The following is a 27,656-nucleotide window of genomic DNA, read 5'->3' on the forward strand; positions in this document are numbered from 1 at the left end:
TAATGGTGAACTAGTTACCTCTGCTGTAGTGATGACTAGTCTAATGGTGAACTAGTTACCTCTGCTGTAGTGATGACTAGTTACCTCTGCTGTAGTGATGACTAGTCTAACGGTGAACTAGTTACCTCTGCTGTAGTGATGACTAGTCTAACGGTGAACTACATACCTCTGCTTCTATCTCATCATAGAGGAACTGCTTCTTGAACTTGGTCAGGGCGTAGTGGGAACTAGTCTAACGGTGAACTACATACCTCTGCTTCTATCTCATCATAGAGGAACTGCTTCTTGAACTTGGTCAGGGCGTAGTGGGAACTAGTCTAACGGTGAACTACATACCTCTGCTTCTATCTCATCGTAGAGGAACTGCTTCTTGAACTTGGTCAGGGCGTAGTGGGCACTAGTCTAACGGTGAACTACATACCTCTGCTTCTATCTCATCATAGAGGAACTGCTTCTTGAACTTGGTCAGGGCATAGTGGGCACTAGTCTAACAGTGAACTACATACCTCTGCTTCTATCTCATCATAGAGGAACTGCTTCTTGAACTTGGTCAGGGCGTAGTGGGCACTAGTCTAACGGTGAACTACATACCTCTGCTTCTATCTCATCGTAGAGGAACTGCTTCTTGAACTTGGTCAGGGCGTAGTGGGCACTAGTCTAACGGTGAACTACATACCTCTGCTTCTATCTCATCGTAGAGGAACTGCTTCTTGAACTTGGTCAGGGCGTAGTGGGAACTAGTCTAACGGTGAACTACATACCTCTGCTTCTATCTCATCGTAGAGGAACTGCTTCTTGAACTTGGTCAGGGCGTAGTGGGAACTAGTCTAACGGTGAACTACATACCTCTGCTTCTATCTCATCATAGAGGAACTGCTTCTTGAACTTGGTCAGGGCGTAGTGGGCACTAGTCTAACGGTGAACTACATACCTCTGCTTCTATCTCATCGTAGAGGAACTGCTTCTTGAACTTGGTCAGGGCGTAGTGGGCACTAGTCTAACGGTGAACTACATACCTCTGCTTCTATCTCATCGTAGAGGAACTGCTTCTTGAACTTGGTCAGGGCGTAGTGGGAACTAGTCTAACGGTGAACGACATACCTCTGCTTCTATCTCATCGTAGAGGAACTGCTTCTTGAACTTGGTCAGGGCATAGTGGGCACTAGTCTAACGGTGAACTACATACCTCTGCTTCTATCTCATCGTAGAGGAACTGCTTCTTGAACTTGGTCAGGGCATAGTGGGCACTAGTCTAACGGTGAACTACATACCTCTGCTTCTATCTCATCGTAGAGGAACTGCTTCTTGAACTTGGTCAGGGCGTAGTGGGCACTAGTCTAACGGTGAACTACATACCTCTGCTTCTATCTCATCGTAGAGGAACTGCTTCTTGAACTTGGTCAGGGCGTAGTGGGAACTAGTCTAACGGTGAACTACATACCTCTGCTTCTATCTCATCGTAGAGGAACTGCTTCTTGAACTTGGTCAGGGCGTAGTGGGAACTAGTCTAACGGTGAACTACATACCTCTGCTTCTATCTCATCATAGAGGAACTGCTTCTTGAACTTGGTCAGGCGTAGTGGGCACTAGTCTAACGGTGAACTACATACCTCTGCTTCTATCTCATCGTAGAGGAACTGCTTCTTGAACTTGGTCAGGGCGTAGTGGGCACTAGTCTAACGGTGAACTACATACCTCTGCTTCTATCTCATCGTAGAGGAACTGCTTCTTGAACTTGGTCAGGGCGTAGTGGGCACTAGTCTAACGGTGAACTACATACCTCTGCTTCTATCTCATCGTAGAGGAACTGCTTCTTGAACTTGGTCAGGGCGTAGTGGGCACTAGTCTAACGGTGAACTACATACCTCTGCTTCTATCTCATCATAGAGGAACTGCTTCTTGAACTTGGTCAGGGCGTAGTGGGCACTAGTCTAACGGTGAACTACATACCTCTGCTTCTATCTCATCGTAGAGGAACTGCTTCTTGAACTTGGTCAGGGCGTAGTGGGCACTAGTCTAACGGTGAACTACATACCTCTGCTTCTATCTCATCGTAGAGGAACTGCTTCTTGAACTTGGTCAGGGCGTAGTGGGCACTAGTCTAACGGTGAACTACATACCTCTGCTTCTATCTCATCGTAGAGGAACTGCTTCTTGAACTTGGTCAGGGCGTAGTGGGCACTAGTCTAACGGTGAACTACATACCTCTGCTTCTATCTCATCAGAGGAACTGCTTCTTGAACTTGGTCAGGGCGTAGTGGGCACTAGTCTAATGGTGAACTACATACCTCTGCTTCTATCTCATCGTAGAGGAACTGCTTCTTCAACTTGGTCAGGGGCGTAGTGGGCACTAGTCTAACGGTGAACTACATACCTCTGCTTCTATCTCATCGTAGAGGAACTGCTTCTTGAACTTGGTCAGGCGTAGTGGGCACTAGTCTAACGGTGAACTACATACCTCTGCTTCTATCTCATCGTAGAGGAACTGCTTCTTGAACCTGGTCAGGGCGTAGTGGGCACTAGTCTAACGGGTGAACTACATACCTCTGCTTCTATCTCATCGTAGAGGAACTGCTTCTTGAACTTGGTCAGGGCGTAGTGGGCACTAGTCTAACGGTGAACTACATACCTCTGCTTCTATCTCATCGTAGAGGAACTGCTTCTTGAACTTGGTCAGGGCGTAGTGGGCACTAGTCTAACGGTGAACTACATACCTCTGCTTCTATCTCATCGTAGAGGAACTGCTTCTTGAACTTGGTCAGGGCGTAGTGGGCACTAGTCTAACGGTGAACTACATACCTCTGCTTCTATCTCATCGTAGAGGAACTGCTTCTTGAACTTGGTCAGGCGTAGTGGGCACTAGTCTAACGGTGAACTACATACCTCTGCTTCTATCTCATCGTAGAGGAACTGCTTCTTGAACTTGGTCAGGGTAGTGGGCACTAGTCTAACGGTGAACTACATACCTCTGCTTCTATCTCATCGTAGAGGAACTGCTTCTTGAACTTGGTCAGGGCGTAGTGGGCACTAGTCTAACGGTGAACTACATACCTCTGCTTCTATCTCATCGTAGAGGAACTGCTTCTTGAACTTGGTCAGGGCGTAGTGGGCACTAGTCTAACGGTGAACTACATACCTCTGCTTCTATCTCATCGTAGAGGAACTGCTTCTTGAACTTGGTCAGGCGTAGTGGGCACTAGTCTAACGGTGAACTACATACCTCTGCTTCTATCTCATCATAGAGGAACTGCTTCTTGAACTTGGTCAGGGGCGTAGTGGGCACTAGTCTAACGGTGAACTACATACCTCTGCTTCTATCTCATCGTAGAGGAACTGCTTCTTGAACCTGGTCAGGGCGTAGTGGGCACTAGTCTAACGGTGAACTACATACCTCTGCTTCTATCTCATCGTAAGGAACTGCTTCTTGAACTTGGTCAGGGCGTAGTGGGCACTAGTCTAACGGTGAACTACATACCTCTGCTTCTATCTCATCGTAGAGGAACTGCTTCTTGAACTTGGTCAGGGCGTAGTGGGCACTAGTCTAACGGTGAACTACATACCTCTGCTTCTATCTCATCGTAGAGGAACTGCTTCTTGAACTTGGTCAGGCGTAGTGGGCACTAGTCTAACGGTGAACTACATACCTCTGCTTCTATCTCATCGTAGAGGAACTGCTTCTTGAACTTGGTCAGGGCGTAGTGGGCACTAGTCTAACGGTGAACTACATACCTCTGCTTCTATCTCATCGTAGAGGAACTGCTTCTTGAACTTGGTCAGGGCGTAGTGGGCACTAGTCTAACGGTGAACTACATACCTCTGCTTCTATCTCATCGTAGAGGAACTGCTTCTTGAACTTGGTCAGGGCGTAGTGGGCACTAGTCTAACGGTGAACTACATACCTCTGCTTCTATCTCATCATAGAGGAACTGCTTCTTGAACTTGGTCAGGCGTAGTGGGCACTAGTCTAACGGTGAACTACATACCTCTGCTTCTATCTCATCGTAGAGGAACTGCTTCTTGAACCTGGTCAGGGCGTAGTGGGCACTAGTCTAACGGTGAACTACATACCTCTGCTTCTATCTCATCGTAGAGGAACTGCTTCTTGAACTTGGTCAGGGCGTAGTGGGCACTAGTCTAACGGTGAACTACATACCTCTGCTTCTATCTCATCATAGAGGAACTGCTTCTTGAACTTGGTCAGGGCGTAGTGGGCACTAGTCTAACGGTGAACTACATACCTCTGCTTCTATCTCATCGTAGAGGAACTGCTTCTTGAACCTGGTCAGGGCGTAGTGGGCACTAGTCTAACGGTGAACTACATACCTCTGCTTCTATCTCATCGTAGAGGAACTGCTTCTTGAACTTGGTCAGGGCGTAGTGGGCACTAGTCTAACGGTGAACTACATACCTCTGCTTCTATCTCATCGTAGAGGAACTGCTTCTTGAACTTGGTCAGGGCGTAGTGGGCACTAGTCTAACGGTGAACTACATACCTCTGCTTCTATCTCATCGTAGAGGAACTGCTTCTTGAACTTGGTCAGGCGTAGTGGGCACTAGTCTAACGGTGAACTACATACCTCTGCTTCTATCTCATCGTAGAGGAACTGCTTCTTGAACTTGGTCAGGGCGTAGTGGGCACTAGTCTAACGGTGAACTACATACCTCTGCTTCTATCTCATCGTAGAGGAACTGCTTCTTGAACTTGGTCAGGGCGTAGTGGGCACTAGTCTAACGGTGAACTACATACCTCTGCTTCTATCTCATCGTAGAGGAACTGCTTCTGAACTTGGTCAGGGCGTAGTGGGCACTAGTCTAACGGTGAACTACATACCTCTGCTTCTATCTCATCGTAGAGGAACTGCTTCTTGAACTTGGTCAGGCGTAGTGGGAACTAGTCTAACGGTGAACTACATACCTCTGCTTCTATCTCATCGTAGAGGAACTGCTTCTTGAACCTGGTCAGGGCGTAGTGGGCACTAGTCTAACGGTGAACTACATACCTCTGCTTCTATCTCATCATAGAGGAACTGCTTCTTGAACCTGGTCAGGGCGTAGTGGGCACTAGTCTAACGGTGAACTACATACCTCTGCTTCTATCTCATCGTAGAGGAACTGCTTCTTGAACTTGGTCAGGGCGTAGTGGGCACTAGTCTAACGGTGAACTACATACCTCTGCTTCTATCTCATCGTAGAGGAACTGCTTCTTGAACTTGGTCAGGGCGTAGTGGGCACTGTCATTATAGAGGTCCAGAGGATACAGCACATACCTGGGGGACGAAAAATACATTTCATTTTGTAGCAATGAGAGAGGACAGGACATAGATTTTGTCAGACAACCTCTCCCTCAACGTGATCAAGACAAAGGAGATGATCATGGACTACAGGAAAAAGAGGGCCGAGCAGGCCCCCAGTCTCATCGACGGGGCTGTAGTGGAGCGGGTCGAGAGTTTCAAGTTCCTTGGTGTCCACATCACCAACAAACTAGAATGGTCCAACCACACCAAGACAGTCGTGAAACGGGCACGACAAAACCTATTCCCCCTCAGGACACTGAAAATATTTGGCATGGGTCCTCAGATCCTCAAAAAGTTCTACAGCTGCACCATCGAGAGCATCCTGGCCTGTTGCATCATCGCCTGGTATGGCAACTGCTCGGCATCTGAACGTTAGGCACTACAGAGGGTAGTGCGAACGGCCCAGTACATCGCTGGGGCCAAAATTCCTGCAATCCAGGACCTTTATAATAGACCAAAGAATGTCAAAGACTCCAGTCACCCTAGTCATAGACTGTTTTCTCTGCTACCGCACGGCAAGCGGTACCGGAGCACAAAGAGTAGGTCCAAAAGGCTCCTTAACAGCTTCTACCCCCAAGACATAAGACTGCTGAACAATTCATCAAATGTCCACTCGGACCATTTACATTGACCCCACCCTTTGTCTTTACACTGCTGCTACTCACTGTTTATTGTCTATGCATAGTCACTTTACCTCTACCTACATGTACAGATGACCTCGACTAACCTGTACTCCCACACATTGACTCGGTACCGGTAGCCCTTGTATATAGCCTCGTTATTTTAATTTTATTCTGTTACTTTTTTATATTTTTTTTACTTTAGTTTATTCAGTAAATTTTTTCTTAACTCTTTTTTGGTTAAGGGCTTGTAAGTAAATATTTCACCGTTTTTTAATTCATTCATTAATTTCACCTTTATTTAACCAGGTAGGCTAGTTGAGAACACCTTTATTTAACCAGGTAGGCTAGTTGAGAACACCTTTATTTAACCAGGTAGGCTAGTTGAGAACACCTTTATTTAACCAGGGTAGGCCGGTTGAGAACACCTTTATTTAACCAGGTAGGCTAGTTGAGAACACCTTTATTTAACCAGGTAGGCTAGTTGAGAACACCTTTATTTAACCAGGTAGGCTAGTTGAGAACACCTTTATTTAACCAGGTAGGCCAGTTGAGAACACCTTTATTTAACCAGGTAGGCCGGTTGAGAACACCTTTATTTAACCAGGGTAGGCCGGTTGAGAACACCTTTATTTAACCAGGTAGGCTAGTTGAGAACACCTTTATTTAACCAGGTAGGCCAGTTGAGAACACCTTTATTTAACCAGGTAGGCTAGTTGAGAACACCTTTATTTAACCAGGTAGGCCAGTTGAGAACACCTTTATTTAACCAGGTAGGCCAGTTGAGAACACCTTTATTTAACCAGGTAGGCTGGTTGAGAACACCTTTATTTAACCAGGTAGGCTGGTTGAGAACAAGTTCCCATTTACAACTGCGACCTGGCCAAGATAAAGCAAAGCAGTGCAGCACAAACATACAGTCAATAATACAATAAGTCTATAAACAGTGTGTACAAATGAGGCAGGATAAGAGAGGTAAGGCAATAAATAGGCCATGATGGTGAAGTAATTCCAATATAGCAATTAAACACTGGAGTGATAGATGTGCAGAAGATGAATGTGCTGGCACAGATACTGGGTTGCAAAGGAGCAAGATGAATAAATAAATACAATATGAGGATGAGGTAGTTGGATGGGCTGTTTACTGATGTGCTATGTACAGGTGCAGTGATCTGTGAGCTGCTCTGACAGCTGATGCTTAAAGTTAGTGAGGAAGATATGAGTCTCCAGCTTCAGGGATTTTTGCAGTTCGGTCCAGTCATGGGCAGCAGAGAACTGGAAGGAAAGGCAGCCAAAGGAGGAATTGGCTTTGGGGGTGACCAGTGAGATATACCTGCTAGAGCGCGTGCTACGGGTGGTTGTTGCTATGGTGACCAGTGAGCTGAGATAAGGCGGGCCTTTACCTAGCAGAGACTTGTAGATGACCTGGAGCCAGTGGGTTTGGCGACGAGTATGAAGCGAGGGCCAACCAACGAGAGCGTACAGATCGCAGTGGTGGGTAGTATTATGGGGCTTTGGTGACAAAACGGATGGCACTGTGATAGACTACATCCAGTTTGCTGAGTAGAGTGTTGGAGGCTATTTTATAGATGACATCACCGAAGTCAAGAAGCGGTAGGATAGTCAGTTTTACAAGGGTATGTTTGGCAGCATGAGTGAAGGATGCTTTGTTGCGAAATAGGAAGCTGATTCTAGATTTAATTTTGGATTGGAGATGTTTAATGTGAGTCTGGAAGGAGAGTTTATAGTCTAACCAGACACCTAGGTATTTGTAGTTGTCTACATATTCATATTCAAGTCAGAACTGTCCAGAGTAGTGATGCTGGATGTGCAGGCAGGTGCGGGCAGTGATCGATTGAATAGCATGCATTTAGTTTTACTTGCCTTTAAAAGCAGTTGGAGGCCACGGAAGGAGAGTTGAAAGACATTGAAGCTCATCTGGAGGTTAGTTAACACAGTGTCCAAAGAAGGGCCAGAAGTATACAGAATGGTGTCGTCTGCATAGAGGTGGATCAGAGAATCACTAGATACAGGTCTGTAGCAGTTTGGGTCTAGAGTGTCCCCCCCCCTTTGAAGAGGGGGATGACCGCGGCAGCTTTCCAATCTTTAGGGATCTCAGACGATACGAAAGAGAGGTTGAACAGGCTAGTAATAGGGGTTGCAACCATTTTGGCAGATAATTTTTAGAAAGATAGGGTCCAGATTGTCTAGTCCGGCTGATTTGTAGGGGTCCAGATTTTGCAGTTCTCTAAGAACACCTGCTATCTGGATTTGGGTGAAGGAGACAAAGTTAGATTTTATTTGAAATGACATGTGGCTCCTACCTGTATATGTATAACTTTTCACAATTCATTTATTTTAGTTTCGACGGTATGAACATCGGGAAACCGCCCAACACTGCTCTAACATGGTATCTTACTCCATCATAGAGGCCTCCTTGGTCTCCAGAATGTGGTCTGTGAGGATCCAGGGCATGGACATCTCGATGGGGAACTGGATCCTGCCACCCATGGTCAGCTCCAGGAAGAACTCTCTGAACCACAGCTGAGACAGGTCACAGCACTGCTGTAGGGTCTCTGTTAGGGAGGGGACAGAGGGTTAGGGAGGGGACAGAGGGTTAGGGAGGGGACAGACAGAGGGTTAGGGGTAGAGAGGGGACAGAGGGTTAGAGAGGGGACAGAGGGTTAGGGGTAGAGAGGGGACAGAGGGACAGAGAGGGGACGGACAGGGGGAGCAGGAGGTACCGGCTACATCATCCTATGTCCTCTGGTCTAAAGTGGTGCCATCTGGGATGTAGACTCTGTCTCTACCCATCTCCTTACCCCTGAAGTCTGACTCTACCGGTCTCCTTACCCCTGAAGTCTGACGCTACCGGTCTCCTTACCCCTGAAGTCTGTCTCTACCGGTCTCCTTACCCCTGAAGTCTGACTCTACCGGTCTCCTTACCCCTGAAGTCCGTCTCTACCGGTCTCCTTACCCCTGAAGTCTGTCTCTACCGGTCTCCTTCCCCCTGAAGTCTGTCTCTATCGGTCTCCTTACCCCTGAAGTCTGTCTCTACCGGTCTCCTTACCCCTGAAGTCTGTCTCTACCGGTCTCCTTACCCCTGAAGTCTGTCTCTACCGGTCTCCTTCCCCCTGAAGTCTGTCTCTACCGGTCTCCTTCCCCTGAAGTCTGTCTCTACCGGTCTCCTTACCCCTGAAGTCTGTCTCTACCCATCTCCTTACCCCTAAAGTCTCTCTCTACCCATCTCCTTACCCCTGAAGTCTGACTCTACCGGTCTCCTTACCCCTGAAGTCTGTCTCTACCCGTCTCCTTCCCCCTGAAGTCTGACTCTACCCGTCTCCTTACCCCTGAAGTCTGTCTCTACCGGTCTCCTTACCCCTGAAGTCTGTCTCTACCGGTCTCCTTACCCCTGAAGTCTGTCTCTACTGGTCTCCTTACCGCTGAAGTTGAGCATGTGAGTATAGAAGAAGGACTCTCTGTGGAACTTCTCCATATCCATGATGGTGGGTCCCTCCAGACAGCTGCGGAGAGTCTTCTTAGAACCACTCTTATCAGCTATCAGAGACTCCAGCATGGTACGAACCATGTACAGCTACAGAGGAGGAGGAGGGAGGAGGAGGAGAAATTAGGTTTAAGGTTTAATAAAAGGTTTAATATTCAATTTCTGTTCGGTCTCTACCAACACTGTCCTGTATATAACTACTAGTTGGTCTCTACCAACACTGTCCTGTATGTAACTACTAGTTGGTCTCTACCAAAACTGTTCTGTATGTAACTACTAGTTGGTCTCTACCAACACTGTCCTGTATATAACTAACTACTAGTGAAACAAGACTCTATAAAGGGGTGTGTTGCAGTGTAACAAGACTCTATAAAGGGGTGTGTTGCAGTGTAACAAGACTCTGTAAAGGGGTGTGTTGCAGTGTAACAAGACTCTATAAAGGGGTGTGTTGCAGTGTAACAAGACTCTGTAAAGGGGTGTGTTGCAGTGTAACAAGACTCTGTAAAGGGGTGTGTTGCAGTGTAACAAGACTCTATAAAGGGGTGTGTTGCAGTGTAACAAGACTCTGTAAAGGGGTGTGTTGCAGTGTAACAAGACTCTATAAAGGGGTGTGTTGCAGTGTAACAAGACTCTATAAAGGGGTGTGTTGCAGTGTAACAAGACTCTGTAAAGGGGTGTGTTGCAGTGTAACAAGACTCTGTAAAGGGGTGTGTTGCAGTGTAACAAGACTCTATAAAGGGGTGTGTTGCAGTGTAACAAGACTCTATAAAGGGGTGTGTTGCAGTGTAACAAGACTCTATAAAGGGGTGTGTTGCAGTGTAACAAGACTCTATAAAGGGGTGTGTTGCAGTGTAACAAGACTCTGTAAAGGGGTGTGTTGCAGTGTAACAAGACTCTATAAAGGGGTGTGTTGCAGTGTAACAAGACTCTATAAAGGGGTGTGTTGCAGTGTAACAAGACTCTATAAAGGGGTGTGTTGCAGTGTAACAAGACTCTATAAAGGGGTGTGTTGCAGTGTAACAAGACTCTGTAAAGGGGTGTGTTGCAGTGTAACAAGACTCTGTAAAGGGGTGTGTAACTGGTGGCAGTGAAACAAGACTCTGTAAAGGGGTGTGTAACTGGTAGCAGTGTAACAAGACTCTATAAAGGGGTGTGTAACTGGTGGCAGTGTAACAAGACTCTGTAAAGGGGTGTGTTGCAGTGAAACAAGACTCTGTAAAGGGGTGTGTAACTGGTGGCAGTGAAACAAGACTCTGTAAAGGGGTGTGTAACTAGAGGCAGTGAAACAAGACTCTGTAAAGGGGTGTGTAACTGGTGGCAGTGAAACAAGACTCTGAAAAGGGGTGTGTAACTGGTGGCAGTGAAACAAGACTCTGTAAAGGGGTGTGTAACTGGTAGCAGTGAAACAAGACTGTAAAGGGGTGTGTAACTGGTGGCAGTGAAACAAGACTCTGTAAAGGGGTGTGTAACTGGTAGCAGTGAAACAAGACTCTGTAAAGGGGTGTAACTGGTGGCAGTGAAACAAGACTCTGTAAAGGGGTGTGTAACTGGTGGCAGTGAAACAAGACTCTGTAAAGGGGTGTGTAACTGGTGGCAGTGAAACAAGACTCTGTAAAGGGGTGTAACTGGTGGCAGTGAAACAAGACTCTGTAAAGGGGTGTGTAACTGGTGGCAGTGAAACAAGACTCTGTAAAGGGGTGTGTAACTGGTGGCAGTGAAACAAGACTCTGGAAAGGGGTGTAACTGGTGGCAGTGAAACAAGACTCTGTAAAGGGGTGTGTAACTGGTAGCAGTGTAACAAGACTCTGTAAAGGGGTGTGTAACTGGTGGCAGTGAAACAAGACTCTGTAAAGGGGTGTGTAACTGGTGGCAGTGAAACAAGACTCTGTAAAGGGGTGTGTAACTGGTGGAAGTGAAACAAGACTCTGTAAAGGGGTGTGTTGCAGTGAAACAAGACTCTGTAAAGGGGTGTAACTGGTGGAAGTGAAACAAGACTCTGTAAAGGGGTGTGTTGCAGTGAAACAAGACTCTGTAAAGGGGTGTGTAACTGGTGGCAGTGAAACAAGACTCTGTAAAGGGGTGTGTAACTGGTGGCAGTGAAACAAGACTCTGTAAAGGGGTGTGTAACTGGTGGCAGTGAAACAAGACTCTGTAAAGGGGTGTAACTGGTGGCAGTGAAACAAGACTCTGTAAAGGGGTGTGTAACTGGTGGCAGTGAAACAAGACTCTGTAAAGGGGTGTGTAACTGGTGGCAGTGAAACAAGACTCTGTAAAGGGGTGTGTAACTGGTGGAAGTGAAACAAGACTCTGTAAAGGGGTGTGTAACTGGTGGCAGTGAAACAAGACTCTGTAAAGGGGTGTGTAACTGGTGGCAGTGAAACAAGACTCTGTAAAGGGGTGTGTAACTGGTGGCAGTGAAACAAGACTCTGTAAAGGGGTGTGTAACTGGTAGCAGTGTAACAAGACTCTGTAAAGGGGTGTGTAACTGGTAGCAGTGAAACAAGACTCTGTAAAGGGGTGTAACTGGTGGCAGTGTAACAAGACTCTGTAAAGGGGTGTGTAACTGGTGGCAGTGAAACAAGATTCTGTAAAGGGGTTTGTAACTGGTGGCAGTGAAACAAGACTCTGTAAAGGGGTGTGTAACAAGACTCTGTAAAGGGGTGTGTAACTGGTGGCAGTGAAACAAGACTCTGTAAATGGGTGTGTAACTGGTGGCAGTGAAACAAGACTCTGTAAAGGGGTGTAACTGGTAGCAGTGTAACAAGACTCTGTAAAGGGGTGTGTAACTGGTGGCAGTGAAACAAGACTCTGTAAAGGGGTGTGTAACTGGTGGCAGTGAAACAAGACTCTGTAAAGGGGTGTGTAACTGGTGGAAGTGAAACAAGACTCTGTAAAGGGGTGTGTTGCAGTGAAACAAGACTCTGTAAAGGGGTGTGTAACTGGTGGAAGTGAAACAAGACTCTGTAAAGGGGTGTGTTGCAGTGAAACCAGACTCTGTAAAGGGGTGTGTAACTGGTGGAAGTGAAACAAGACTCTGTAAAGGGGTGTGTTGCAGTGAAACAAGACTCTGTAAAGGGGTGTGTAACTGGTGGCAGTGAAACAAGACTCTGTAAAGGGGTGTGTAACTGGTGGCAGTGAAACAAGACTCTGTAAAGGGGTGTGTAACTGGTGGCAGTGAAACAAGACTCTGTAAAGGGGTGTGTAACTGGTGGCAGTGAAACAAGACTCTGTAAAGGGGTGTGTTGCAGTGTAACAAGACTCTGTAAAGGGGTGTGTAACTGGTGGCAGTGTAACAAGACTCTGTAAAGGGGTGTGTAACTGGTAGCAGTGAAACAAGACTCTGTAAAGGGGTTTGTAACTGGTGGCAGTGAAACAAGACTCTGTAAAGGGGTGTGTAACAAGACTCTGTAAAGGGGTGTGTAACTGGTAGCAGTGTAACAAGACTCTGTAAAGGGGTGTGTAACTGGTGGCAGTGTAACAAGACTCTGTAAAGGGGTGTGTAACTGGTGGCAGTGAAACAAGACTCTGTAAAGGGGTGTGTAACTGGTAGCAGTGTAACAAGACTCTGTAAAGGGGTGTGTAACTGGTGGCAGTGTAACAAGACTCTGTAAAGGGGTGTGTAACTGGTGGCAGTGAAACAAGACTCTGTAAAGGGGTGTGTAACTGGTGGCAGTGAAACAAGACTCTGTAAAGGGGTGTGTAACTGGTGGCAGTGAAACAAGACTCTGTAAAGGGGTTTGTAACTGGTGGAAGTGAAACAAGACTCTGTAAAGGGGTGTGTTGCAGTGAAACAAGACTCTGTAAAGGGGTGAGTAACTGGCGGCAGTGAAACAAGACTCTGTAAAGGGGTGTGTAAAGGGGTGTGTAACTGGTGGCAGTGAAACAAGACTCTGTAAAGGGGTGTGTAACTGGTGGCAGTGAAACAAGACTCTGTAAAGGGGTGTGTAACTGGTGGCAGTGAAACAAGACTCTGTAAAGGGGTGTGTAACTGGTGGCAGTGTAACAAGACTCTGTAAAGGGGTGTGTAACTGGTGGCAGTGAAACAAGATTCTGTAAAGGGGTTTGTAACTGGTGGCAGTGAAACAAGACTCTGTAAAGGGGTGTGTAACAAGACTCTGTAAAGGGGTGTGTAACTGGTGGCAGTGAAACAAGACTCTGTAAATGGGTGTGTAACTGGTGGCAGTGAAACAAGACTCTGTAAAGGGGTGTGTAACTGGTGGCAGTGAAACAAGACTCTGTAAAGGGGTGTGTAACTGGTGGCAGTGAAACAAGACTCTGTAAAGGGGTGTGTAACTGGTGGAAGTGAAACAAGACTCTGTAAAGGGGTGTGTTGCAGTGAAACAAGACTCTGTAAAGGGGTGTGTAACTGGTGGAAGTGAAACAAGACTCTGTAAAGGGGTGTGTTGCAGTGAAACAAGACTCTGTAAAGGGGTGTGTAACTGGTGGAAGTGAAACAAGACTCTGTAAAGGGGTGTGTTGCAGTGAAACAAGACTCTGTAAAGGGGTGTGTAACTGGTGGCAGTGAAACAAGACTCTGTAAAGGGGTGTGTAACTGGTGGCAGTGAAACAAGACTCTGTAAAGGGGTGTGTAACTGGTGGCAGTGAAACAAGACTCTGTAAAGGGGTGTGTAACTGGTGGCAGTGAAACAAGACTCTGTAAAGGGGTGTGTTGCAGTGTAACAAGACTCTGTAAAGGGGTGTGTAACTGGTGGCAGTGTAACAAGACTCTGTAAAGGGGTGTGTAACTGGTAGCAGTGAAACAAGACTCTGTAAAGGGGTTTGTAACTGGTGGCAGTGAAACAAGACTCTGTAAAGGGGTGTGTAACAAGACTCTGTAAAGGGGTGTGTAACTGGTAGCAGTGTAACAAGACTCTGTAAAGGGGTGTGTAACTGGTGGCAGTGTAACAAGACTCTGTAAAGGGGTGTGTAACTGGTGGCAGTGAAACAAGACTCTGTAAAGGGGTGTGTAACTGGTAGCAGTGTAACAAGACTCTGTAAAGGGGTGTGTAACTGGTGGCAGTGTAACAAGACTCTGTAAAGGGGTGTGTAACTGGTGGCAGTGAAACAAGACTCTGTAAAGGGGTGTGTAACTGGTGGCAGTGAAACAAGACTCTGTAAAGGGGTGTGTAACTGGTGGCAGTGAAACAAGACTCTGTAAAGGGGTTTGTAACTGGTGGAAGTGAAACAAGACTCTGTAAAGGGGTGTGTTGCAGTGAAACAAGACTCTGTAAAGGGGTGAGTAACTGGCGGCAGTGAAACAAGACTCTGTAAAGGGGTGTGTAAAGGGGTGTGTAACTGGTGGCAGTGAAACAAGACTCTGTAAAGGGGTGTGTAACTGGTGGCAGTGAAACAAGACTCTGTAAAGGGGTGTGTAACTGGTGGCAGTGAAACAAGACTCTGTAAAGGGGTGTGTAACTGGTGGCAGTGAAACAAGACTCTGTAAAGGGGTGTGTAACTGGTGGCAGTGAAACAAGACTCTGTAAAGGGGTGTGTAACTGGTGGCAGTGAAACAAGACTCTGTAAAGGGGTGTGTAACTGGTGGCAGTGTAACAAGACTCTGTAAAGGGGTGTGTAACTGGTGGAAGTGAAACAAGACTCTGTAAAGGGGTGTGTAACTGGTGGCAGTGAAACAAGACTCTGTAAAGGGGTGTGTAACTGGTAGCAGTGTAACAAGACTCTGTAAAGGGGTGTGTAACTGGTGGCAGTGAAACAAGACTCTGTAAAGGGGTGTGTAACTGGTGGCAGTGAAACAAGACTCTGTAAAGGGGTGTGTAACTGGTGGCAGTGAAACAAGACTCTGTAAAGGGGTGTGTAACTGGTGGCAGTGAAACAAGACTCTGTAAAGGGGTGTGTAACTGGTGGCAGTGAAACAAGACTCTGTAAAGGGGTGTGTAACTGGTGGCAGTGAAACAAGACTCTGTAAAGGGGTGTGTAACTGGTGGCAGTGAAACAAGACTCTGTAAAGGGGTGTGTAACTGGTGGCAGTGAAACAAGACTCTGTAAAGGGGTGTAACTGGTAGCAGTGTAACAAGACTCTGTAAAGGGGTGTGTAACTGGTGGCAGTGAAACAAGACTCTGTAAAGGGGTGTGTAACTGGTGGCAGTGAAACAAGACTCTGTAAAGGGGTGTGTAACTGGTGGCAGTGAAACAAGACTCTGTAAAGGGGTGTGTAACTGGTGGCAGTGAAACAAGACTCTGTAAAGGGGTGTGTAACTGGTGGCAGTGAAACAAGACTCTGTAAAGGGGTGTGTAACTGGTGGCAGTGAAACAAGACTCTGGAAAGGGGTGTGTAACTGGTGGCAGTGAAACAAGACTCTGTAAAGGGGTGTGTAACTGGTAGCAGTGTAACAAGACTCTGTAAAGGGGTGTGTAACTGGTGGCAGTGAAACAAGACTCTGTAAAGGGGTGTGTAACTGGTGGCAGTGAAACAAGACTCTGTAAAGGGGTGTGTAACTGGTGGAAGTGAAACAAGACTCTGTAAAGGGGTGTGTTGCAGTGAAACAAGACTCTGTAAAGGGGTGTGTAACTGGTGGCAGTGAAACAAGACTCTGTAAAGGGGTGTGTAACTGGTGGCAGTGAAACAAGACTCTGTAAAGGGGTGTGTAACTGGTGGCAGTGAAACAAGACTCTGTAAAGGGGTGTGTAACTGGTGGCAGTGAAACAAGACTCTGTAAAGGGGTGTGTAACTGGTGGCAGTGAAACAAGACTCTGTAAAGGGGTGTGTAACTGGTGGCAGTGAAACAAGACTCTGTAAAGGGGTGTGTAACTGGTGGCAGTGAAACAAGACTCTGTAAAGGGGTGTGTAACTGGTAGCAGTGAAACAAGACTCTGTAAAGGGGTGTGTAACTGGTGGCAGTGAAACAAGACTCTGTAAAGGGGTGTGTAACTGGTGGCAGTGAAACAAGACTCTGTAAAGGGGTGTGTAACTGGTGGCAGTGAAACAAGACTCTGTAAAGGGGTGTGTAACTGGTGGCAGTGAAACAAGACTCTGTAAAGGGGTGTGTAACTGGTGGAAGTGAAACAAGACTCTGTAAAGGGGTGTGTAACTGGTGGCAGTGAAACAAGACTCTGTAAAGGGGTGTGTAACTGGTGGCAGTGAAACAAGACTCTGTAAAGGGGTGTGTAACTGGTGGCAGTGAAACAAGACTCTGTAAAGGGGTGTGTAACTGGTAGCAGTGTAACAAGACTCTGTAAAGGGGTGTGTAACTGGTAGCAGTGAAACAAGACTCTGTAAAGGGGTGTGTAACTGGTGGCAGTGTAACAAGACTCTGTAAAGGGGTGTGTAACTGGTGGCAGTGAAACAAGATTCTGTAAAGGGGTTTGTAACTGGTGGCAGTGAAACAAGACTCTGTAAAGGGGTGTGTAACAAGACTCTGTAAAGGGGTGTGTAACTGGTGGCAGTGAAACAAGACTCTGTAAAGGGGTGTGTAACTGGTGGCAGTGTAACAAGACTCTGTAAATGGGTGTGTAACTGGTGGCAGTGAAACAAGACTCTGTAAAGGGGTGTGTAACTGGTAGCAGTGTAACAAGACTCTGTAAAGGGGTGTGTAACTGGTGGCAGTGAAACAAGACTCTGTAAAGGGGTGTGTAACTGGTGGCAGTGAAACAAGACTCTGTAAAGGGGTGTGTAACTGGTGGAAGTGAAACAAGACTCTGTAAAGGGGTGTGTTGCAGTGAAACAAGACTCTGTAAAGGGGTGTGTAACTGGTGGAAGTGAAACAAGACTCTGTAAAGGGGTGTGTTGCAGTGAAACAAGACTCTGTAAAGGGGTGTGTAACTGGTGGCAGTGAAACAAGACTCTGTAAAGGGGTGTGTAACTGGTGGCAGTGAAACAAGACTCTGTAAAGGGGTGTGTAACTGGTGGCAGTGAAACAAGACTCTGTAAAGGGGTGTGTAACTGGTGGCAGTGAAACAAGACTCTGTAAAGGGGTGTGTAACTGGTGGCAGTGAAACAAGACTCTGTAAAGGGGTGTGTAACTGGTGGCAGTGAAACAAGACTCTGTAAAGGGGTGTAACTGGTGGCAGTGAAACAAGACTCTGTAAAGGGGTGTGTAACTGGTAGCAGTGTAACAAGACTCTGTAAAGGGGTGTGTAACTGGTGGCAGTGAAACAAGACTCTGTAAAGGGGTGTGTAACTGTAAAGTGGCAGTGAAACAAGACTCTGTAAAGGGGTGTGTAACTGGTGGAAGTGAAACAAGACTCTGTAAAGGGGTGTGTTGCAGTGAAACAAGACTCTGTAAAGGGGTGTGTAACTGGTGGAAGTGAAACAAGACTCTGTAAAGGGGTGTGTGGTGCAGTGAAACAAGACTCTGTAAAGGGGTGTAACTGGTGGCAGTGAAACAAGACTCTGTAAAGGGGTGTGTAACTGGTGGCAGTGAAACAAGACTCTGTAAAGGGGTGTGTAACTGGTGGCAGTGAAACAAGACTCTGTAAAGGGGTGTGTAACTGGTGGCAGTGAAACAAGACTCTGTAAAGGGGTGTGTTGCAGTGTAACAAGACTCTGTAAAGGGGTGTGTAACTGGTGGTAACTGGTGAGTGAAACAAGACTCTGTAAAGGGGTGTGTAACTGGTGGCAGTGAAACAAGACTCTGTAAAGGGGTGTTGTAACTGGTGGCAGTGAAACAAGACTCTGTAAAGGGGTGTGTAACAAGACTCTGTAAAGGGGTGTGTAACTGGTAGCAGTGAAACAAGACTCTGTAAAGGGGTGTGTAACTGGTGGCAGTGTAACAAGACTCTGTAAAGGGGTGTGTAACTGGTGGCAGTGAAACAAGACTCTGTAAAGGGGTGTGTAACTGGTGGCAGTGTAACAAGACTCTGTAAAGGGTGTGTAACTGGTGGCAGTGAAACAAGACTCTGTAAAGGGGTGTGTAACTGGTGGCAGTGAAACAAGACTCTGTAAAGGGGTGTGTAACTGGTGGCAGTGAAACAAGACTCTGTAAAGGGGTGTGTAACTGGTGGCAGTGAAACAAGACTCTGTAAAGGGGTTTGTAACTGTAACTGGTGGCAGTGAAACAAGACTCTGTAAAGGGGTGTGTAACTGGTGGCAGTGAAACAAGACTCTGTAAAGGGGTGTGTAAAGGGGTGTGTAACTGGTGGCAGTGAAACAAGACTCTGTAAAGGGGTGTGTAACTGGTGGCAGTGAAACAAGACTCTGTAAAGGGGTGTGTAACTGGTGGCAGTGAAACAAGACTCTGTAAAGGGGTGTGTAACTGGTGGCAGTGAAACAAGACTCTGTAAAGGGGTGTGTAACTGGTGGCAGTGAAACAAGACTCTGTAAAGGGGTGTAACTGGTGGCAGTGAAACAAGACTCTGTAAAGGGGTGTGTAACTGGTGGCAGTGAAACAAGACTCTGTAAAGGGTGTGTAACTGGTGGCAGTGAAACAAGACTCTGTAAAGGGGTGTGTAACTGGTGGCAGTGAAACAAGACTCTGTAAAGGGGTGTGTAACTGGTAGCAGTGTAACAAGACTCTGTAAAGGGGTGTGTAACTGGTGGCAGTGAAACAAGACTCTGTAAAGGGGTGTGTAACTGCTGGCAGTGAAACAAGACTCTGTAAAGGGGTGTGTAACTGGTGGCAGTGAAACAAGACTCTGTAAAGGGGTGTGTAACTGGTGGCAGTGAAACAAGACTCTGTAAAGGGGTGTGTAACTGGTGGCAGTGAAACAAGACTCTGTAAAGGGGTGTGTAACTGGTGGCAGTGAAACAAGACTCTGTAAAGGGGTGTGTAACTGGTAGCAGTGTAACAAGACTCTGTAAAGGGGTGTGTAACTGGTGGCAGTGTAACAAGACTCTGTAAAGGGGTGTGTAACTGGTGGCAGTGTAACAAGACTCTGTAAAGGGGTGTGTAACTGGTGGCAGTGTAACAAGACTCTGTAAAGGGGTGTGTAACTGGTGGCAGTGTAACAAGACTCTGTAAAGGGGTGTGTAACTGGTGGCAGTGTAACAAGACTCTGTAAAGGGGTGTGTAACTGGTGGCAGTGAAACAAGACTCTGTAAAGGGGTGTGTTACTGGTGGCAGTGAAACAAGACTCTGTAAAGGGGTGTGTAACTGCTGGCAGTGAAACAAGACTCTGTAAAGGGGTGTGTAACTGCTGGCAGTGAAACAAGACTCTGTAAAGGGGTGTGTAACCGGTGGCAGGGAAGTCAGACGCAGGAGAGCAGAACTAGGTAATAACCGGAGCAGTTTAATTTCAGCGGCATAAAGAAATAACCAACATGGATACAAAACCCGACGTGCATCAGTCAACATGTGCACAAGCACTTACAGCAAACAACTCCACACAAAGACATGGGGGGAACAGAGGGTTAAATACACAACATGTAATGAGGGAATGAGAACCAGGTGTGTAGGAAAACAAGACAAAACAAATGGAAAATGAAAAGTGGATCGACGATGGCTAGAAGCCCGGTGAAGCTGACCGTCACCCGAACAAGAAGAGGAACCGACTTCGGAGGAAGTCGTGACAGGGCTTTATAAATACATTTGATTTGATTACGTTAGACTGCTTCAAAGTGTAGCGAGAAATAGCATGGCTTCAGGCTGGATCAACACCCGTTGCATAGAGCTCTCCCAGCTTGGAAGTTGTGGAAACTTATGTTTTTGGTTTGACATTGATTGTGGGAATGAAGCCAGAAGTGAATATTTTGCCTGTTCTAGGAACATTTATTTTTGGATTCCAGGAAGGTTCTGAGAACGTTTTACTCTGGTTCCAGGAAGGTTCTAAGAACGTTTTACTCTGGTTCCAGGAAGGTTCTAAGAACGTTTTACTCTGGTTCCAGGAAGGTTCTGAGAATGTTTTAATCTGGTTCCAGGAAGGTTCTGAGAACGTTTTACTCTGGTTCCAGGAAGGATCTGAGAACGTTTTACTCTGGTTCCAGGAAGGTTCTGAGAATGTTTTACTCTGGTTCCAGGAAGGTTCTGAGAATGTTTTACTCTGGTTCCAGGAAGTTCTGAGAACGTTTTTCTCTGATTCCAGGAAGATTCTGAGAACGTTTACGCTAGTTCCAGGAAGGTTCTGAGAACGTTTTACTCTAGTTCCAGGAAGGTTCTGAGAACGTTTTACTCTGGTTCCACTCTGGTTCCAGGAAGGTTCTGAGAACGTTGTCCTGGGAGGTTTTATTACCGCTCTGAGAACTGAAATTATATTTAGTTGTTTATGAATGATTTCGTAGTAAAACGCCAAATGGATCTACCTCCTGGTCCTCTTCCCCTGTCTTACCCACCAAGGGTAGAGACAGAGATGACCTCGCCTACTGAAATACCGGATTGGGCAAAGCCACCAGAAGACGATTCAAGCCAACCAACTATTGAACCTGACTGGTGTCAGGAAGAATCACCCTCTGCCTCAAGTGACACCTCTGAATGGGAACAGCTGATAGACTCATTGCTGATAGAGTGAGGGCACTGTCATAAACAGAGGCCCATATGCGCACTGTAAGAAAAGTGTTTCCTCATTGTTGCTAGAGTAATAGGCTCTGTCATAACCAGAGGCCCATTTTTGCACTGTAAGAAAAGTATTTCCTGTTGTAAGATATGTCATCACCCTCTCTGCTCTGAGGGAATGGGAGGAGCAGCAGATCGGGTGCAGAGAATCAAAAGGTATATAAAGAGACATTTGCCATTACTTTGGCGCTGACTTCTTGAATTCTGAATTCATTTAGACAACCATTTGACTTCGGGTAATTGCCACCTGACTCAAATCACTTACAGATTCTACCTTGCTGGAACTTGGGCTCTTGCCGTTTAGCTATTGGACAGTAGTTTTGTCGTCAGAGTGCCTTTGGCCTGGCAGAATCAGGATGCAAAATATCTTAATTGATTGAGCTCCTCATCCCGGCTAGGTATTTCTCGCCACAGACACTGCGGTAGCTCAGCGGAGAACCTCTGATCTCTCCAGTCTAACTTGAATCTCTAAAATTAGTAAACCACCGACTTCAAGTCAACCTCTCAGCCAGTAGAGGGGAGTCGCTACTAACTAAATTCAAAAAGAACTCTGACCGATTGAAACTCTGCTCCTGATCTCGTGGGTCTCCCCGTCATCTCTCAAAGGTAATTAAAGAACTATTTTAAGAATTTAATATAGAGATAAGTGTTATTATTGTACCAGGCATTTTATAGAGCATTAAGGCATTTGCATGTTTTTGATTAACGCTGTGTGTGACCGAGTAACAAATTGTGTATTTTGAAGTGTGTTTGATTTGTAAAAGACAAAAAACAGAGTGTTTTCAAAAAGAAACGGTAGTCTTATTTTGTCTCGAGTAAAAGGTTCTCTCAAAGACAGTTAACGGCACGGGAGATAACAACTCTGACACTCCCCGCTACCGGGACACTGGAAACGGGGATCAATGCTCTATGACAGAATGAGTTACCATTAAAAGACAAGGAGGAAGGTGTGTCCATCTGTCCTCGTGCTCCTAGACCTTAGTGCTGCTTTTGATACCATCGATCACCACATTCTTTTGGAGAGATTGGAAACCCAAATTGGTCTACACGGACATGTTCTGGCCTGGTTTAGATCTTATCTGTCGGAAAGATATCAGTTTGTCTCTGTGAATGGTTTGTCCTCTGACAAATCAACTGTAAATTTCGTTGTTCCTCAAGGTTCTGTTTTAGGACCACTATTATTTTCACTATACATTTTACCTCTTGGGGATGTTATTCGAAAACCTAATGTTCACTAACTTTCACTGCTATGCGGATGACACACAGCTGTACATTTCAATGAAACATGGTGAAGCCCCAAAATTGCCCTCGCTAGAAGCATGTGTTTCAGACATAAGGAAGTGGATGGCTGCAAACTTTCTACTATTAAACTCGGACAAAACAGAGATACTTGTTCTAGGTCCCAAGAAACAAAGAGATCTTCTGTTGAATCTGACAACTAATCTTAATGGTTGTACAGTCGTCTCAAATAAAACTGTGAAGGACCTCGGCGTTACTCTGGACCCTGATCTCTCTTTTGAAGAACATATCAAGACCATTTCGAGGACAGCTTTTTTCCATCTACGTAATATTGCAAAAATCAGAAACTTTCTGTCCAAAAATGATGCAGAAAAATTAATCCATGCTTTTGTCACTTCTAGGTTAGACTACTGCAATGCTCTACTTTCCGGCTACCCGGATAAAGCACTAAATAAACTTCAGTTAGTGCTAAATACGGCTGCTAGAATCCTGACTAGAACCAAAAAATTTGATCATATTACTCCAGTGCTAGCCTCTCTACACTGGCTTCCTGTCAAAGCAAGGGCTGATTTCAAGGTTTTACTGCTAACCTACAAAGCATTACATGGGCTTCCTACCTATCTCTCTGATTTGGTCCTGCCGTACATACCTACATGTACGCTACGGTCACAAGACGCAGGCCTCCTAATTGTCCCTAGAATTTCTAAGCAAACAGCTGGAGGCAGGGCTTTCTCCTATAGAGCTCCATTTTTATGGAACGGTCTGCCTACCCATGTCAGAGACGCAAACTCGGTCTCAACCTTTAAGTCTTTACTGAAGACTTATCTCTTCAGTGGGTCATATGATTGAGTGTAGTCTGGCCCAGGAGTGGGAAGGTGAACGGAAAGGCTCTGGAGCAACGAACCGCCCTTGCTGTCTCTGCCTGGCCAGTTCCCCTCTTTCCACTGGGATTCTCTGCCTCTAACCCTATTACAGGGGCTGAGTCACTGGCTTACTGGGGCTCTTTCATGCCGTCCCTGCAGGGGGTGCGTCACCTGAGTGGGTTGAGTCACTGACGTGATCTTCCTGTCTGGGTTGGCGCCCCCCCATTGGGTTGTGCTGTGGCGGAGATCTTTGTGGGCTATACTCAGCCTTGTCTCAGGATGGTAAGTTGGTGGTTGAAGATATCCCTCTAGTGGTGTGGGGGCTGTGCTTTGGCAAAGTGGGTGGGGTTATATCCTTCCTGTTTGGCCCTGTCCGGGGGTGTCCTCGGATGGGGCCACAGTGTCTCCTGACCCCTCCTGTCTCAGCCTCCAGTATTTATGCTGCAGTAGTTTGTGTCAGGGGGCTAGGGTCAGTTTGTTATATCTGGAGTACTTCTCCTGTCCTATTCGGTGTCCTGTGTGAATCTAAGTGTGCGTTCTCTAATTCTCTCCTTCTTTCTTTCTCTCTCTCGGAGGACCTGAGCCCTAGGACCATGCCCCAGGACTACCTGACATGATGGCTCCTTGCTGTCCCCAGTCCAGCTGGCCATGCTGCTGCTCCAGTTTCAACTGACCTGAGCCCTAGGACCATGCCCCAGGACTACCTGACATGATGACTCCTTGCTGTCCCCAGTCCACCTGGCCATGCTGCTGCTCCAGTTTCAACTGTTCTGCCTTACTATTATTTGACCATGCTGGTCATTTATGAACATTTGAACATCTTGGCCATGTTCTGTTATAATCTCCACCCGGCACTGCCAGAAGAGGACTGGCCACCCCACATAGCCTGGTTCCTCTCTAGGTTTCTTCCTAGGTTTTGGCCTTTCTAGGGAGTTTTTCCTAGCCACCGTGCTTCTACACCTGCATTGCTTGCTGTTTCGGGTTTTAGGCTGGGTTTCTGTACAGCACTTTGAGATATCAGCTGATGTACAAAGGGCTATATAAATAAAATTTGATTGATATTCGCACAGAACAACGTTGTTTCTTAACGTTCTCCGAACTATTTGAAAACATTCCCAATGTCAAAACAGTTGGAGAACTTTCCTAGAACATTATCAAAGTTTAAATTAAATGTGACCATGTTTGAACTTTTATGAAACGTTCTTTTAAAGCAGGGGTGTCAAACTCATTCCATGGAGGAACTAGTGTCTGGAAATGTAGGATAAAAAAATAAAATAAATGTTTAGTTCCTTAAATGTGTTGAGAATGTTCCAAAGCCAAGCAACTATCCTGCACCATTTCCAGAATGTTGTGGGAAGGTTCTATGCCAAATAATCATAGACAATCACGTTCTCACCAAGCTCTGAGAAACATGGTTCTCAGAACGCTATGTGCTAGCTGGGTTCACTCTCTTTGGAACGGAGATTAGTGATGTACTCCTAGAAGGCAGGACTGGGCTGATAACTCTGTCATTTATAACATAACAGATCATTAGTGATGTACTCCTAGAAGGCAGGACTGGGCTGATAACTGTCATTTATAACATAACAGATCATTAGTGATGTACTCCTAGAAGGCAGGACTGGGCTGATAACTCTGTCATTTATAACATAACAGACCATTAGTGATCTAGAAAAAGCTAATGCTATGGTACAGCTGATACATTTTCCGCCAGATTACAGTTTAGGTTATATAGGCACTGTGAGAACGACAATGGTATGACTAGGATAACCTGGTCTAGTCCAATGATATGACTAGGATAACCTGGTCTAGTCCAATGATATGACTAGGATAACCTGGTCTAGTCCAATGATATGACTAGGATAACCTGGTCTAGTCCAATGATATGACTAGGATAAACTGGTCTAGTCCAATGATATGACTGGGATAACCTGGTCTAGTCCAATGATATGACTAGGATAACCTGGTCTAGTCCAATGATATGACTAGGATAACCTGGTCTAGTCCAATGATATGACTAGGATAACCTGGTCTAGTCCAATGATATGACTAGGATAACCTGGTCTAGTCCAATGATATGACTAGGATAACCTGGTCTAGTCCAATGATATGACTAGGATAACCTGGTCTAGTCCAATGATATGACTAGGATAACCTGGTCTAGTCCAATGATATGACTAGGATAACCTGGTCTAGTCCAATGATATGACTAGGATAACCTGGTCTAGTCCAATGATATGACTAGGATAACCTGGTCTAGTCCAATGATATGACTAGGATAACCTGGTCTAGTCCAATGAGGAGGCTGTGATGGTAAAAAGGAGACAACGTGTGAGAGTCAGGTTACAGCGATGGCGGTCTGTAGTAGTCTGTAGTAGTCTGTAGTAGTCTGTAGTAGTAATCGTAGACACAGAGCGGTGACAGACCTGTGTGAGAGTCAGGTTGCAGCGATGGCGGTCTGTAGTAGTCTGTAGTAGTCTGTAGTAGTCTGTAGTAGTAATCGTAGACACCGAGCGGTGACAGACCTGTGTGAGAGTCAGGTTACAGCGATGGCGGTCTGTAGTAGTCTGTAGTAGTCTGTAGTAGTAATCGTAGACACCGAGCGGTGACAGACCTGTGTGCTGGAGGGGCCGACGGCACGGCGGGGGACCTTGATGTCAAAGCCTCCCTTGGGGTCTTTCTCTCCTCGCAGGGCAGGGTCATTGTGGGGCTCACGCCCTGTCTCCCAATCACAGATGGTCTTCCTGATGGCCTGCAGGACACTGGGGAGAGAACAGCACCACATACATGAAAAACTCTCAGTTCACATCAGGGGTCTGACACTCTGACACTGGAGATGATAAAGCAGGTAGGGAACAAAAACCCTGCACTACCCCCCCCCTCCCCCATCAAGGATGTTTTGTGCGGTTCTGTGTGTTCGGTAGTACCTCTGCACCACGCTCTTCTTCTTCTTGATGGCCTGCCGTAGCGGGTCTCTCAGGGTGAGCTGGGCGAAGTCCTGCAGGGCCGAGTAGATGGTGTGGCGGATAGCGTGGTTAAACACCGACTCCATACGACCCATCAGGACCTGTAAACCCTTTATCATGGCCATCACCTGGAGGGAAAGACCACCTCACGGTTAGTTAGTCTCTAACACACATAGAGACAGGTTAGTTAGTCTCTAACACACCTAGAGACAGGTTAGTTAGTCTCTAACACACCTAGAGACAGGTCAGTTAGTCTCTAACACACCTAGAGACAGGTTAGTTAGTCTCTAACACACCTCAGACAGGTTAGTTAGTCTAACACACCTAGAGACAGGTTAGTCTCTAACACACCTAGAGACAGGTTAGTTAGTCTCTAACACACCTCAGACAGGTTAGTTAGTCTAACACACCTAGAGACAGGTTAGTTAGTCTCTAACACACCTAGAGACAGGTTAGTTAGTCTCCTAGAGACAGGTTAGTTAGTCTCTAACACACCTAGAGACAGGTCAGTTAGTCTCTAACACACCTAGAGACAGGTTAGTTAGTCTAACACACCTAGAGACAGGTTAGTTAGTCTCTAACACACCTAGAGACAGGTTAGTTAGTCTCTAACACACCTCAGACAGGTTAGTTAGTCTCTAACACACCTCAGACAGGTTAGTTAGTCTAACACACCTAGAGACAGGTTAGTTAGTCTCTAACACACCTCAGACAGGTTAGTTAGTCTAACACACCTAGAGACAGGTTAGTTAGTCTAACACACCTAGAGACAAGTTAGTTAGTCTCTAACACACCTAGAGACAGGTTAGTTAGTCTCTAACACACCTAGAGACAGGTTAGTTAGTCTCTAACACACCTAGAGACAGGTTAGTTAGTCTCTAACACACCTAGAGACAGGTTAGTTAGTCTCTAACACACCTAGAGACAGGTTAGTTAGTCTCTAACACACCTAGAGACAGGTCAGTTAGTCTCTAACACACCTAGAGACAGGTTAGTTAGTCTAACACACCTAGAGACAGGTTAGTTAGTCTCTAACACACCTAGAGACAGGTTAGTTAGTCTCTAACACACCTAGAGACAGGTTAGTTAGTCTCTGACACAGCTAGAGACAGGTTAGTTAGTCTCTAACACACCTAGAGACAGGTTAGTTAGTCTCTGACACAGCTAGAGACAGGTTAGTTAGTCTCTAACACACCTAGAGACAGGTTAGTTAGTCTCTAACACACCTAGAGACAGGTCAGTTCGTCTCTAACACACCTCAGACATACATTTATAAACCCTTCGTTACATCAGCACTTGGCCAAAGCAGTCAACTTTAGAGTTAGAGATGATTTGTGCCGCCTCGCCAACTCCTATAGAAGTCCTAGGACCACAGAAGGGACCAGGCTAGGTAATGACCAGGCTAGGTAATGACCAGGTTAGGTAACGACCAGGCTAGGTAATGCCAGGCTAGGTAACGACCAGGCTAGGTAATGACCAGGTTAGGTAACGACCAGGCTAGGTAATGACCAGAATAGGTAATAATGAGGTTAGGTAATGACCAGACTAGATAATGACCAGAATAGGTAATGACCAGGCTAGGTAAAGACTAGAATAGGTAATGGCCAGAATAGGTAACGACCAGTTTAGGTAACGACCAGGTTAGGTAACGACCAGGCTAGGTAATGACCAGAATAGGTAATGACCAGGCTAGGTAATGACCAGAATAGGTAATGACCAGGCTAGGTA

At 46.2% G+C, this 27,656-nt stretch overlaps 1 protein-coding gene across 1 annotated transcript in view; it reads right to left on the reverse strand.

The window, feature by feature from the left end:
- cyfip1 (cytoplasmic FMR1 interacting protein 1) overlaps window positions 1-27,656 on the reverse strand; it is a 202,865-nt gene that overhangs the window by 87,982 nt on the left and 87,227 nt on the right. The window contains 5 exon segments of the mRNA XM_052475754.1: window positions 5,171-5,267; window positions 8,334-8,490; window positions 9,356-9,509; window positions 25,577-25,724; window positions 25,890-26,056. Of these exon segments, the coding sequence (XP_052331714.1) occupies window positions 5,171-5,267; window positions 8,334-8,490; window positions 9,356-9,509; window positions 25,577-25,724; window positions 25,890-26,056 (723 nt within the window).

The sequence above is a fragment of the Oncorhynchus keta genome, chromosome 22, assembly GCF_023373465.1.
Source record: "Oncorhynchus keta strain PuntledgeMale-10-30-2019 chromosome 22, Oket_V2, whole genome shotgun sequence".
Taxonomy (NCBI): Eukaryota; Metazoa; Chordata; class Actinopteri; order Salmoniformes; family Salmonidae; genus Oncorhynchus; species Oncorhynchus keta.